The sequence below is a fragment of the Chenopodium quinoa genome, unplaced genomic scaffold (assembly GCF_001683475.1).
Source record: "Chenopodium quinoa cultivar QQ74 unplaced genomic scaffold, ASM168347v1, whole genome shotgun sequence".
Classification (NCBI taxonomy): domain Eukaryota; kingdom Viridiplantae; phylum Streptophyta; class Magnoliopsida; order Caryophyllales; family Amaranthaceae; genus Chenopodium; species Chenopodium quinoa.
The window spans coordinates 1923973-1939441 of record NW_018744835.1 but is presented as its reverse complement, the minus strand read 5'-3'; the positions used below and the strand labels follow the sequence as shown (position 1 = coordinate 1939441).

The 15469-nt window shown below is 30.5% G+C and overlaps 2 protein-coding genes across 4 annotated transcripts; both read right to left on the bottom strand.

Annotated features, from left to right (window-relative positions):
• Nucleotides 1–6488: 6488 nt before the first annotated feature.
• LOC110704355 (UPF0481 protein At3g47200-like) lies at nucleotides 6489–9806 on the bottom strand. Its single transcript, XM_021882139.1, has 2 exons — nucleotides 9672–9806; nucleotides 6489–8196 (listed from the first exon to the last, which is right to left on the bottom strand). The coding sequence occupies exon 2, from the start codon at nucleotides 8194–8196 to the stop codon at nucleotides 6874–6876; it is 1323 nt and encodes a 440-aa protein (XP_021737831.1). The 5' UTR covers nucleotides 9672–9806; the 3' UTR covers nucleotides 6489–6873.
• Nucleotides 9807–11138: 1332 nt separating this feature from the next.
• Nucleotides 11139–14827, bottom strand: LOC110704504 (UPF0481 protein At3g47200-like). 3 transcript variants are annotated; one of them, XM_021882298.1, is made up of 2 exons: nucleotides 14601–14827; nucleotides 11139–12668 (listed from the first exon to the last, which is right to left on the bottom strand). In XM_021882298.1, the coding sequence occupies exon 2, from the start codon at nucleotides 12596–12598 to the stop codon at nucleotides 11546–11548; it is 1053 nt and encodes a 350-aa protein (XP_021737990.1). In that variant the 5' UTR covers nucleotides 12599–12668; nucleotides 14601–14827; the 3' UTR covers nucleotides 11139–11545. The 3 variants fall into 3 exon arrangements, with proteins under 3 accessions (XP_021737990.1, XP_021737989.1, XP_021737988.1); XM_021882297.1 differs by lacking the exon at nucleotides 14601–14827 and adding an exon at nucleotides 12834–13933 and having other exon boundaries at nucleotides 11141–12668; XM_021882296.1 differs by having other exon boundaries at nucleotides 11144–12982.
• Nucleotides 14828–15469: the final 642 nt, after the last annotated feature.

Genomic DNA, 15469 nt, shown 5'->3' with positions numbered 1-15469 from the left:
TATGACTTGATGAATGGGATTAGTGCTTAAGTATATGCTCTCAAATAATTGCTCTTTTTAATTTCTGGAGAGGCACACGAAATATGTGAAATAAGATGAGTTTATATAAGCTTAGATTCCTAAAACCTAGTTTCCTTAAATCACACAATCTTAGAGAATAAGATATAATGTAATTTTAGGAAAGTTTTTATCTTATTTGATTTAATCACAAAGATAGAATCAATTAAGATAAATACTCCTAGTTTTTAGGTAACCAAGAATATTTCATCTTATTTCCAGCTGCACAAAATATTTTCAAAATAATCTTTTCGAAAAAATCTTTTTGTAAAATCTTTTTCCAAAACGGCAGCTCGAATACAGTGAACCTGGTTCCCCGACCTGGTTCCCTGAATTGAAACATGTTATGAAACCTGTTCCAACTTTGTACCAGATTTCATATCATACTTCAATATACTTTTAAGCACTTATATAACCCAAACATGCAAGCATACTACGGAGCATATTACATGAAAACCTAGATAACATATTAAAGCATAAATCGTCTTTTCTTCATGTAATCTTCAAGACTTGAATCTTCCTTGAATACTTCTATTATGAGCAAACAATCTTTCTTCGAAATATCTTCGAAAGGCTTCTATGCTCCAAGTCTTGGAATCAACTCAACTACTGCACATGTAACATGGTTAATGCACAATAAAGAGTATGTGACTGCTTTACCACGTAGCAACCATGGAAACAGTACATACTGGTTCCCTACCAGTACATAACACTTTTATCATATAACTGTTCCCTGTATAAAGACAAGTTAGTTCAATAAGAAAACTCATGTAAGTAATAACTTGTCTGGGGAAACAGTGTTCTATGTTAGCTGGTTCCCACCAACTGTTTTCAACACTTATTAAAACCTGTTTCCCATAGCTGTTTGTCATCATTCAAAACCATCATTCAAAACCTAAGGGACTCAACATTCTGTCCAAAAAATAAATCTTACTTGGAATAGTACTTATATTTGCATGAACAATGATTGACAAACAAACGTTAAGATCGAGTACGTAACATCAATTGTATGTGTCACTAACATTACAACAATACAACTTCTTTTTCCTTCTTTAAGATAACATCACGTTCAAGTAGCATGGGAGCCTTTTTCTTGAGGATTTATCAGATATAATATTGAAATGTCAGCCTTAATTAAAAATCTTGTTAACAACAATCATTGAGAGGAATATATCAGAAGATTTTATGAGGCTTATTATTTTGATTTAGGTAGGTGCTTCTTCCTGAGGGAACTCACTTGTCAATGGAAGATTCGGCTTGAATCCCATGTTATTTAACCTTTTTCTTGGCTTATTTTAGAAAAAATAAATTTAAACATTAATTAATATAATTTCAAGAAAAATATGTTTCTCTATTGTGAAAACAAGTTTATTATATAGACAGTTTCAAATAATTTAGATATAAAAATATAGGTAGATAAGTTACAATGAGATAAATTTAAACAAAATAAGCCAAAAAGTCTTTATTGATCGATGCGAATCAGGTAGGAATAAGATACCTTCTAATAGATGTGAGGAGTCATGATATTCTCCATTGATATATGTTATAAAGAGAGATTGACTCATATTTGAGTTACTAATTGATTTAGATAGGATTACATTACTATTTTAATTTTGTATAACAAGTATACATATACGAAGTATTTTTAATTGTTTTGAACATAAAAATAATTTTATTTATTTCCTTATAGCTTAGGTCAATTGTCTTGAGTATTATCTACTCTATATTTTTAATTTAGCTAATAAGGTTTCATTGTGTATGCCATTAATCTCCCCCCACCCCCTTATAGTGTATAGAAGGTCTAAAACCTTTTTTTCACATTTATTTTTTCTAATTTACATAGTCAAAAATTTGGAACGATTTCACGAAGTATATATTTTAAACAAAATTGATCATGGGGCTCTAAGCATCATATGATCTTAAGTTTTTCACCAAGTTGATCTCTTGACATAATACCAAGAACAAGTTTGGCAAGAAGGTAACAAGTTCATATTTCATCTACCCCTTTGTTTAAAGTGAAATATTTAATGTTGAGTATGAGTAGTAAGACACATGCATGCTACATCCATATTTCAAGTCTAAAAACATCTCTCATTGTAATAGAGTATATTAAGCTACTATGATTTTCAGTTTAAACTTTTGATTGAGTTAGTTCTTTATTTAACAAAAATTATGAGAAAACTTCCTCCTTAAGGACTCCTTAAAGAGCTTATTATGGCAAGATTATGTATTTAATCACTAAGTTAATGACTCCAATAAGAAAGTGATCAATTGAATAAATTAATTACTTCACTTTAAAAAATAACAATAGTTACTATCATTAAGATTTTGCATGGCATATTAAACATATAGAAATCACATAGGATTCCAAAACTTTTAGGGCAGTTGCTTTTATCTGGTTTCATTCTCTGACCTCTTAAGAGATGGTAAATCTTTAAACTAGTTAAGTTAGTAGTGGTCAAAAGGTGGACCAAAACCATTGATTAGTTGTTGTTACTACCCTCCATTACATGACTTTTAGTAAGATTCTTTGTCTACCTTTGAGCATAGCTTGCTTTATGTTGCTTCATGTGCTCAATTGACGTTTGTAGTTTTAAGACTATCTTACCATATCATTTCATTTCATGTCAACTGGGGTCCAATATTTGGGGGGGCTACCCTTTGCTCTTATAAGGTAGCTTCGTTAAAGTGGCTTTGCATAACTTGGAGACTCTTTATGTGCATAGATTAGTGTAGCAAATTATCGATTTCGTGTTCGAATTTAATTAAGTGGTTTTCGTTTTATGCTACTAATGAGGTGCTCAGTTTGTAGTAGACAAATCGATTTAAGACATATTCTAATAGTCTTTTAAGGAGTAGATTGATCAACTTGTCATATCGACCACGTATTTCATTCTGTCTTTTATCAATGACCCTATTTTAACATAATTTAAGGTGTCATTACTGTCATATAAGAGGCATACATGTTCAAATGAAATTAAGATGAATGAGAGCCATTTGATGATTTAGTTAAACCACAAAACTTGATATAAGGTAAATATTTTGAGAATGAAATCCATAATGGGCTAGCTATATGTAAAGAACATCATTAAAATAGGCCCAACATGTGGCCCCAATAAACTAAGGTGATAAACTTAGTATTAGAACCCTACATGTATGATTGAACATGTGCCATGCAAATATTATCCGGATATTTCTACATAACAAAACCCTTCATAAAAACATATACAAGTATAGATTTTGTGTAATAATCATTTCATATCCTAAATTACAAAAGGTGAGACAGTGTTATAGCTGATGCTAGATACACAATTATTATTCATCTCGCTTTTACAGTAGAATACAAGTTATGGAATGAGCCAAAAAATTTCCAATCTCGAAACTTATTGCCTCAATAGCATTGATACACACTCTCATATAGCTCTCATGTTTAGTCGTCTACTCTTTATCTTTCTTATACACCTTTTATTTGAAATTAATTGTCACGTTGATAGTATTATTTGAACTGATAATCTAACAGTTAATTTAAATGTAGATAGGAATTGAGAAGACGTAGCTAAACTAAAATGAAGATCTTCCATCATTTTAAAATGATTAAAATCATAAGAGGAGGAATTTGTGCACAAATTCGTTGGAACAAAGTGATTACAAATATAAATGATATACAAGTTTATATTGTGGACACGTCTAAAACATAAAATTGCATTGATGAGATAAGAAAGCGATAGACTAAACACAACTTTAATCATGAGACTATGAAATGCGAATTTAGGCCCACACAAGCAACAAGCCAAGTTTTGTTTGAATTCAGCGGATTTTATTTATTTTTATTTATTTATGATTTAAACTTAATTAATTTTATTAAAATAAAATTAACACTGTGATGGTCAAAATGGGTAACAAAAACTAGGTAGCTTTTACTCTCATCTTTATATGTAATGTAAAGGAAAAAAAGAAAATGGCTAATCCTTTTTGAGAATTTTTTTGCCCTCTTCTTTTTCTTTACAAATCCAAAAAAAAAAAAAAAAAAGGGTCTAATTTTGGTTGGTGGGCCGTATTTGACCCAATTTTATGATAATATTATGCATTGTTTGTTGTTGCTAGCAATGCCATATGCTTAATGCTTTGCCTACTTGAGGGCCTTTGCTTTTGAGCTTTCTCGAAAGCCAATTACTTCTTTCTAAGTTCACTTTAGGTTTTGCATATACTAGAGCTATCAAATATGTCATATCGTTCGATTCTTGTGGGTATTAAAACGCGACCAAAAAAAAAAAAAAACCTTTGTTTCCAATTTGATGTGTTTATTCATTTTTTAAGGGAATTTGACGTGTTTAATTAAGCATGTTAGAACCAATTTTTTTCTTTTTAGAAGGAAGCATGTTAGAACATATTATAATATGGAGTAGTTAAATAATGTATGTATTTCAATAGACTTACATAGGGGAGAAAAACTTAGAGGTGATCATTGGGCTAGTCGGGCCAAGACCAAAAAATTCAGCCCATGTCTCAAGCCGGGCCAAGATTCGGGCCATAAATTATGTGCCCAAACCCGCCCAAATTAGCTGGGTCGGGCGGCTTTTTGAGCCAGGCAAAAAAATCAACTAAAACTGCATAAAATCGCATTTCCCAGCCCGTCCAAGAAATTTAAAAACAGACCGGGCCTAGTTTTGGGCCTAATAATATGCCCGAAATTGGCTGGGCTGGGCTAGCGATCCGGGCTCACTTTGATTAGCTCTAGAAAAACTTATGATGATACATACAATTAAGCAATCTGGTTGACATTTAAAATTCTCTGTGTTGCTTAATATCTATTGCATGTAATGGTATGTTTAATCAGATTGAACAACTAAAATGGAATATGGAACTATAAGGACGGATGGGTAATCGATTGTAAAAATAGTACGGAGTATACTATGATAAATTTTCAAAGTCTATGTATAAACCCTTAGTGAAGAAGAGGTTGACACATATAAGCCTAACAAAATGTCATTATCTTAAACCTAAAATGTAAATATTCTGGCCAAGCTTATATACGTAGTCATTCATCTTAGTCATGTTTTAGGAAAACGTGCGTTTTTTTCATACATTAACATGTTGGCTCAATCTTATAAACCAAAGATCTAAACATTTATTAGATCAAAATTGACCCAACTAAAAAAATCAATCCTATAAAAGAAATGCCCCAATCTAAAATTTGATCCAATATGAAACTAACCAAACTAAAATCGACTCCATTTGAACCCGAATCCGACCTAACTAAACCTGAATATATAATTCAAACTTACATGAAAGTATGACATACATCCAAATTAACCCAATATGAACCAAATGACTCATTTGTCAGACCTTCTTTGATACGTATAATGGAAGGTGACAATCGTGATGAACTAATAAATGAATGTGAAGAATTGAAGATCACGTTGAGTATGATTTTGACGCGAAGTATATTAGAGATTTTTGGAGGAAAACTTGAGCTATGTAGTTTCTGAGAACTCTTATAAGCACCTGCATGGCTGCATGTGCTCACTGCTTAGTACAAAAGAGAGGTGCAACCGGATAACGGGATAATTTCTACGGAAATGATGTTATTACTACAAACTGGGCTAGCTATGCTTTGGTGACGTGGGCCTTTTGGGTTTCAAAATTCCCAATCAAATGGGCATGGCCGCATGTACGGGTAAACTTTCATGAGATATACTTGTAATCTTGTATAAAAGTTTTATGTCATATTTGGATATTCCCAACATTTTTGTCAAATATTTTAATTTTTGACATTGAAAAATTCTAACAGAAACATTACTTTAGAACGGAGAGAGTACATTACAAATATATAAAATATTAAAAACAGAGGATACACGTATAAGAGTATGTAAAGTTGAATGATATTACAAGTTCAATTTTCCACTCTACTCATTTGATCCGACATTGTTAATTTTGTTTGTACTTCCCTGTTTTCCATCTGCATTTACTTAAGTCATACAAGTGCACTCTTAAATGTTTTGTTAAAAGACATGATAGGGTGATTATTTCTTAAATCATCATAAAAAATGAATACAAAAATTACTCCGAAACTAAAATACATTAAGGTGCGCCAGATGTATGAAAGAATTTTTGTTACGGTCTATGGGATGGGTACTCTACACCCACTATAATGAATTTTATTTAATAAATAAGTCGTTTACAACACAAGTACAACTAGTACAAAACTTTAAACTCTTTGTTTTGATAATGTGAATGTGTGATGATATACAACATGTGCATGACACATGAACAAACTTCTCGATACAAATCGTTAGTAGGGTCCACAATGATGTCATATAGGAAAGGCACGGGCAATTTGGTGGAAAAATTTAATGTTTTTGGAAACTATAGATAATAATATATACAAGTATGAAAAAAATGTTGTAGGTGATATATAGTTTCTAAAATGACAACAATAGTAGATTGTTATTGCTAAAAAAATCCCAATAATGTATTAATGATCAAACTTGATATGTCTAAACATGTTAGTATAATAAAATTACATAAACAATATCTTATGTCACTAATCTCGGAATTGAAGGCATATAACATTGCATTAATGGATTATTACCAACAACAAAATACAACATTAATAAGTTACAATTACGATCTAATATCAAATTACATAAAGTAGCTAGGTTGCATCTTGAAAAAAAAAAAGAAACATACACACAAATAAAAAAATAAAAAAAAAACTCAACACCGTGAATATGATTCAAGTCTCTGATCTCATTGCAGTAGCTGACATGGCAACATCGGCAACAATCTTCAAAACATTCAGCATTGGCAGTTGGACTACTTGTAGATGTAAGCTGCAATAGTCTGTAATAGAGTAAGCACAAAAAGCATGAATGCAGCGATCACTGACAAAATTGTCCATGGATGATTGAAGTATTTGCTCCTCAAAATAGCCATCCATTTATGCCTACGGGTTGAAGCGTAGCGATTCAGATCTTCGCTGACATCGTAGTAATAATTCTTGCATGATGCAATCACATTTTTGCCAATATTGTTGAAAAGCTTTACAACATCATCATCACTTCCTAGTTGATTTCTAATAATATTGTTTTTAACTAACACTTGCACGTCTTCCACGGTGTCTATCAATTGATCAAGGAAGACAATATAGTCAATGAAGTAAGTATCTTCGTAATAATGGCACTGTTCAAAACAAACCAAGTTCCGCAGTTGAGATTCTATGTTATCATATATATTTAATTTCGAAATTGTGAGTTTCCCGTTAGCAAATGTTACATCAAGTGGATTCTCACTTTCACCTGCCACAAATGTGACTCCTGCGTCATATAGTTGCTTAGCAGTGTTTGAAACGATTGTTGGATTTGTAATTGGTTGGTTGCGCAATGGTGTGCTCAAAGAAAGGCGACAACACATCCATTGGAGATCCAACAAATGTGCAATATCTGATTCATCTGTAATTTTATTACCTTCAATAATACTCTTGATAGCCTTACATCCCAGGATACCGAAATGCGAACCGCCTATGAAGGTAAGAGTAGCATGAATAAGAGTAGTAGGTAGGTAGATGTGACCAAATGCTATATCAAAGATTCCCTTGAGCACAAAATATGGAATTTGGTTCTCCAACCTACTTACATCGTAACAACTATAGTTAAATTGTGGTGGCAATTGTTTCCATAATAGAGGCACTTTAAAATAATCTTGGCTACCTAACATGATTATGTAGATCAGGAATGCAGCATCAAGAACTATCATTTCAACAAACTCGTCGCTAGAGAGTCTAATTTGTTGTTGATAATTGCCGCGGATTTCAACTTCCTTCTCCCTTACAAAATTGATGTAAGGATTCACGCTTGTACAGCCATTTTTGGGATATCGAAGGAAGCCCTTCAAGAATAACCATTTAATCTTTTGCATGGGTTCTAGTTTTGGATCATTTTTATAGAATACGGGACCAATTGACATCACTAAAGGCTCATAAAAATATTCATGCCCCTTCAAGATGAATTCAGGAACTTTATAAATGCACCAATTCTCGTTAAAGAAAATAATCGAGTCCAGCTCCTTATGCATTGAAGTTAGCACCCCGTTGTTTTCATCTTGCACTATTATTTCATTTTGTAAAGTGTTGTTTTCCATCTGTATTAATTGTATAATGTAAGTATATGTCTAGTTTATTCAAATAATTTTATTCCAAAGCACTATATATATACTTATCAATAAGTATTGAACGTAATCAATACATGGAGTAGATTTTTCCAATCCCCAACATACGAAGCATAGCAATGATAACATATGCTTCACCTTATAGTTCTTATACCATTCAATCTTTCATCAAATTCAATTTACCTCAACTGAAAATTTAATTTTAGTTTTAAGTTTGGGGGTTAATTTAAAAAAAATAAAAATTGGTGGCACTAAGGCCATATTTTTTTCCCCATTAAAAAATATAATCTGTGCTTCGTTTTTTGCTTTCCATTTAGAAGCTTATTATAATTATTTATAATAAGATGAGAAAATCTTTTAAATTGCTCTCAATACATGGAGCATAATGTAACCATATTGGGTTTTACTTAATTCGTCTAAATGAATAGCTTATCAATATTTAATTGTCATACTTTTTACAAATTTGCAACTAATTAATAATTAAAATATTTATGTCAAAGTAATGCATTGACAATGTACACAATCAAAACGAGAAGAAAATTATAAAACAGAGAGAGTATTTAATAAAAATAATTAAATTAGTAAAATAGTTACTTCAACAAAAAAAAAAGTTAGATTTAGTTTTAAAAAAAGTTTCGATTTGGGTTTTCAAAAAAAAAAAAAAAAAAAAGGTTTCAATTTAGTTAAATAAATAACTTTAAAGAACAATGACAATAAATTTTAATCGATGAAAATAATTTAACTTCAAAAAGAGCATGCTTTAAATTATTAAGGGTACTGTGTGTTGGAATATTTGCTTTAAATTATTAGTGGTTAGTTAACCCCTAATGTAAAGGAATATGTTATCCTAAGTTATAAGTTTGTATTAGTAGAGTCAAAAGAGCAGTATGGATTAATGATCATGGGATCATACATGTTCCTAACTTTTTGCTAGTTTTGCTATATATACTCGTAATATTTGTTGTTATACGATACGGTTTTCAATGGATTAAATACAAGTTAATTTAAGCGTAGTATTATAATTTCCCCTTTCATCTATTTATAATTTCAACAGCTCAACTAAAATAATTTTGAAAATTGACAATAGAAAAATGAAAATACCTTTTTCTTATTTCTTATTTCTTGTTTTTGGTTTTTTATTTTCAAAAACACAGAAAACTGAAAGCAAAAAACGATGTCAAACAAGCTATTAAGTAATTAAGTTAAATTAATACCTGATTAAGAAAACATGACCAATGTAAGGGGGATATCAGAGCGATTCTCAACTCCTTCAATTATAGGGAGTATATTATGGGGAAAACTAAATGTGACAAACTAAAAAGTAAATCAAAGCATATTAAATTGAAAGCTTATCTTACATTCATATTAATTTCTTAATAAAAAGTAAGACAACATATTAAAAAACTCCATATTTAAGTTAAATATGAAAAGCAATTGTGGGGACTTACGGCAAATTGCAAAGCTGTAGCAACACTTGGATTAAACACGTACACTGCGCCTCGCAAGGTACCCGAAGAGAGTGAAATAAAAATAAACTTTGAATGAAAAATATTTAGTAAGCTTTAAAATTATTATATTTATGTGATTCTGAACATTGGACTGGTTTTCTTTTTATACTGCTTTCCAGCTTCAGCTTGACAATAATATTGTTTTACACTTACAATCAAAAGTAACGTTCAAACAAAGCAAATAAGAATATGATAAAGTAAATGCAACGATATTAGTTAAAGAATAAAATTGTATTCTTTTCCACAATTGTAAGATTTAGAAATACTTCTTTAATCCATTCAAGTTATTAAATATATTCCCTCTATCGTAAATGTTAATTGTTAAGAGATGATGTATTAACTACGATCCTGAGCGTGCCTTTCAACATTAGAGAGAGTCTAATTTTATAAGTCCAAAGAAACCTATCGCAAAATCATATGCTAGAAGTAGTTTCCCTCACATGAAGTAACTCTTTAGCCTAAAGTCCTAAATCTCAAACCCTAGGCATGACTCTGATACTATGCTAAATAAGGACTTGAGTCGCACACATTATCAATAAAGAGAGTCCACTTTATTAGTCCAATTAAGAGGGTTTTACCCCAAAACCAAATAGCAATTAAAGAATCTTTAGTCTTATAAAGTGCTTAACTCAGTCAAATTTTGTTAAGTGCATAATTTTTCAATTTAGGGCCATTATTATATCTCTATCTTCTTATATAGTTCCCTACTTTAGCTTTTTTTTATTTTTTAATTTTTTTTTATCTCACAACCCTTACTGTATAATAAATTATTAATCCAATATTTTTTTCTATTAATGTTATTAACCTACGCCCTATAGAGTATTTAACTAGCATATGGGTAGGGGTGTGTCCAAAATGAAACCATAGCTTTCAACTCATTTGATCCGACATTGTTAATTTTGTTTGTACTTCCCTGTTTCCCATCTGCATTTACTTAAGTCATACAAGTGCACTCCTAAATGTTTTGTTAAAAGACATGATAGAGTAATTATTTCTTAAATCATCATAAAAAATGAGTATAAAAATTACTCCGGAACTGAAATACATTAAGGTGCGCCAGGTGTATGAAAGAATTTTTGTTACGGTCTATGGGATGGGTACCCTACACCCACTATAATAAATTTTATAATATAAGTTTAACTTTAATAAATAAGTCGTTTACAGCACAAGTACAAACTAGTACAAAATCTTAAACTCTTTGTTTTGATAATGTGAATATGTGATGATATACAACATGTGCATGACACATGAACAAACTTCTCGATACAAATCGTTAGTAGGGTCCACAATGACGTCATATAGGAGGGGCATGGGCAATTTGGTGGAAAAATTTAATGTTTTTGGAAACTATAGATAATAATATATACAAGTATGAAAAAAACGTTGTAGGTGATAGTTTCTAAAACGACAACAATAGTAGATTGTTATTGCAATAAAAATCCCAATAATGTATTAATGATCAAACTTGATATGTCTAAACATGTTAGTATAATAAAATTACATAAACAATATCTTATGACACTAATCTTGAAATTGAAGGCATATAACATTGCATTAATGGATTATTACCAACAACAAAGTTACAATTACGAACTAATATCAAATTTACATAAAGTAGCTAGGTTGCACCTTGAAAAAAAAAAGAAACATACACACAAATAAAAAAAAAAAAAAAAAAAAAAAAAAAAAAAAAAAAAAAAAAAAAAAAAAAAAAAAAAAAACTCAACAACGTGAATATGATTCAAGTCTCTGATTTCATTGCAGTAGCTGAAATGGCAACATCGGCTTCAAAACATTCAGCATTGGCAGTTGGATTACTTGTAGATGTAAGCTGCAATAGTCTGTAATAGAGTAAGCACAAAAAGTATGATTGCAGCGATCACTGACAAAATTGTCCAAGGCTGATTGAAGTATTGGCTCCTCAAAATAGCCATCCATTGATGCCTACGGGTTGAAGCGTATCGATTCAGATCATCGCTGACTTCGCAGTAATAATTCTTGCATAATACCAGCACATTTTTGCCAATATTGTTGAAAAGCTTTACAACATCATCATCACTTCCTAGATAATTACTAATAATTTTGTTTTTAACTAACACTTGCACGTCTTCCACGGTGTCTATCAATTGATCAAGGAAGACAATATAATCAATGAAGTAAGTATCTCGGTAATAATGGCACTGTTCAAAATAAACCAAGTTCCGCAGGTGAGATTCTGTGGTATCCTGTATTTTTAATTTCGAAATCGTGAGTTTCCCTTTAGAAAATGTTACATCAAGTATATTGTCAGTTTCACCTGCCACAAATGTCACTCCTGCGTCAAATAGTTGCTTGGCAGTGTAACAAAGATGACGATTACAGTTATAATCAGCTTTCGTCTTGAGATGACGCTTACGCAGCCTATTACATAATGATGACGGACAGATCCAAGACATCACCTTGTGTATGTATGAATCTGAATCGGTTGTTGGATTTGTAATTGGTTGGTTGCGCAATGGTTTGCTCAAAGAAAGGCAACAACACATCCTTTGGAGATCTAATAAATGTTTAATGTTTGATTCAACTGTTATTTTACTACCTTCAGTAGTACTCTTGATAGCCTTAGTTCCAGGTATATCAATACCAATACAGTTTATGAATCCAAGAGTAGCACGAATAAGAGTAATAGGTGGGTAGATGTGACCAAATGCTATATCAAAGATTCCCTTGAGAACAAAATATGGAATTTGGTTCTCCAACCGAATTAAATCATAATTCGCATTAGCCATTTTTACTTTTAAATTATTCCCAACTAAAGGTACATCAAACGAGGAAGACCAGAGTATCAAGCAATGGTAGATCAGGAATGCAGCATCAAGCACTATCATTTCAACAAACTCATCGCTAGATAGCCTACTTTCTTGCTGATAACAGTTGCGGATTTCCCCTTCCTTATCCCTAACATAATCAATGTAAGGATTCAAGCTTTGATTAGCATTGATGGAATGTTGAAGGAAGCTATTCAAGTAAATCCATTTAACTTTTTGCATGGTTTCTAGTTTTGGATCTTTATAGAATACGGGACCAATTGACATCAATAAAGGCTGATAAAAATATTCATACCCCTTTAAGATATATTCAGGAACTTTATAAATGCACCAATTCTTGTTAAAAGAAACATTCAAGGAGTCCAGCTTGTTATGCATTGAAGTTAGCACCCCGTTGTTTTCATCTTGCTCTGTTATTTCATTTTGTTGAGTGTTGTTTTCCATCTGTATTAATCGTAGACTGTAAGTATGGAATATAATCAATAGATGGAGTAGACTTTCCAAATTCCCAATATACGAAGCTTAGCAATATTCTCTTCCCATTTAAAATAATACTCCCACTTCTTCTTCTTCTCTCTCTCTTTTTTTTCTTATCATTATTTATGCGATGAAAACCTTTATAATTGGAGTATACTAGAGATGGCAATGTTAAATGAATATCCGCTAATCCGCTCCACCCGCTTTAAATAATGGACGAAAACCCGAAATAAATAGATGAGAAGCAGGTGACGGATGAAGTGAATGATGGATCTGACCGGATGTGAATGATACTATTCTTCACCCGCTAACCATCCATCCACTCGTTTAACATACATTAATTTTTTTTTCTAAAAATATTAAAAATTAAATATGATAATTGTGTATGAATTTACTTTTTTCTGTTGAAACAATATGTTGTTGTTTCTTTTTTTTATTAATAAAAAAAAAATTGTATAACTAACTGAATATTAGATTTTATATGGATTTTTTTTTTCCACTTAAAATGTTCAACCATTAGTTATCCACTCCACCCGTTTCATTTACAAATGATGGACAGACGGATATGGATAATGGTTGAAGCGGATGACGGATGAATGTGAATGGAGCATTTGGAATAATGGATGGATGCGGGTGAAGCTCCACCTTATCCGAATCCGATCCATTGTTATCCCTAGAGTATACATAGTATTGCTCTTAATATATATAAAAAAAACACATAATATAGTCATATTGGTGTTTACTTAATACATTTCAATGAATATTTTATTTTAACTATGATACAATTTTTTTTAACTAATTTGCAACTAATTAAGTTATTTATGATCAAGGTTTCCAAAAAAAAAAAAAAAATATTTATGATCAAAGTAATGCATTGACAAATTTAAGCGGTCAAAATGGAAAGAACGTTTTGAAAAGGAGGGAATTTTTAATAAAAAAATAATTAAATTCTAAAAATTGTTATTTACCAAAATAATAAATTAAATTTAGGAAACAAAAGTTTGATTTTGTAAATTTAATAATTGTAAAGAACAATAATAATAAATCATGAATATAAACTTTAATCAGTGAAAATAATTTAACTTCATCCATTTTTAGTGATGAGAACAAGCCTTGTTTACGTCATCGTAATTTTTTTAATTTAAATAAAAATAAATTAACTTTGGTGAAAATAAGTCATTTTTTTTTGGAGAAAAAAAATAAGTCAAATTATTCTTCAACAATAAAACTATTAAGTTTAGTAAAATTAATAACTTCAAAAAACTCATAAAAAATTTGTTCAAAAAAAAAAAAAAAAACTCATAAAAAAGGAGAAACTATATAATCTCAATGAAAATATTTTAAGTAATTAAGTTAAATAAATACCAGGTTTAGAAAAAAGGACCAATGTAAGGGATATAAGAGCGATTTATAGGGAGTATAATATATATGGGGAAAACTAAATTAGACAAACTTAAAAAAGTAAGACAGATTATACTAAATTGAAAGCTTGTTTTACATTCATAATAATTTCTTAATAAAATGTAGGATAACATATTAAAATACTCAATATTTAAATTATATAAAAACGATTGCGGGGACTTACGGCAAATTGCAAAGCTGTAGCACCAATCGATTCAACACGTGCACTGCGCCTCGCAAGGTACCCCGAAGAGAGTGAGATGAAAAAAAAAATAAAAAAAAAAAAATTGAATGAAAAATATTTCGTAAAATGTATGTGTATTCTTTGCCTCGGGCTGGTTTACTTTTTATACAGCGAGCTTTTCAGCTTATAATTGACATTATTGTTTTACACCTAAAATCAAAAGTACTCCCTCTATTTTTTTAAGTGTTACACTCTGATCGGTATATAATTTTTGAAAAATTAATGGACTTCAATATAAGACATTGTAAGAAGTATTTTAAAAAAACTATTATAAAAGATAATGAGGTTAATATTTTATTAAACATAAATACTTATATGTGACTAGCCATATGGCTAGTGTGGCTACTTCACCTATAAAGTATTTAATTACATATTAAGGGTTCCAATGATGAGGAAACGGGGTTACCTTGATGTATAAGAGATTATTTCAATGGGAAAATAAGGTTACTCTCATAAAAAAGTCCATTATTCTTTCATTAGTCATAATAAAAAAAAAAAAAATTGAAAGAATAAGGGTTACTCGAAAGAACAAATGGGGTTACTTAATTTTTAATTACTTGATATTACTCGTACAATATATTTGGGATACTTATATAGACAAATAGGGTTACTCTTATGAAAAAATGAGGTTACTCATCCAAATAAATAATAACTACTCTTATAAATCAATGTGGTCACATTGTGTGGCTAGCCACACATAAGACTTAATATTTGTTGAAATGTAAGGAATATGAGAGGGAATTAAATAATAAAAAAAATAGTAGGGTGTTTAAGTAGGAACCATGAGATGAGAGAAAATTAATATTTAA

Coding starts and splice junctions, on each gene's coding strand:
- LOC110704355 (XM_021882139.1), bottom strand. CDS start 8,196: ATGGAAAACAACACTTTACAAAATGAAATAATAGTGCAAGATGAAAAC.
- LOC110704504 (XM_021882296.1), bottom strand. CDS start 12,982: ATGGAAAACAACACTCAACAAAATGAAATAACAGAGCAAGATGAAAAC.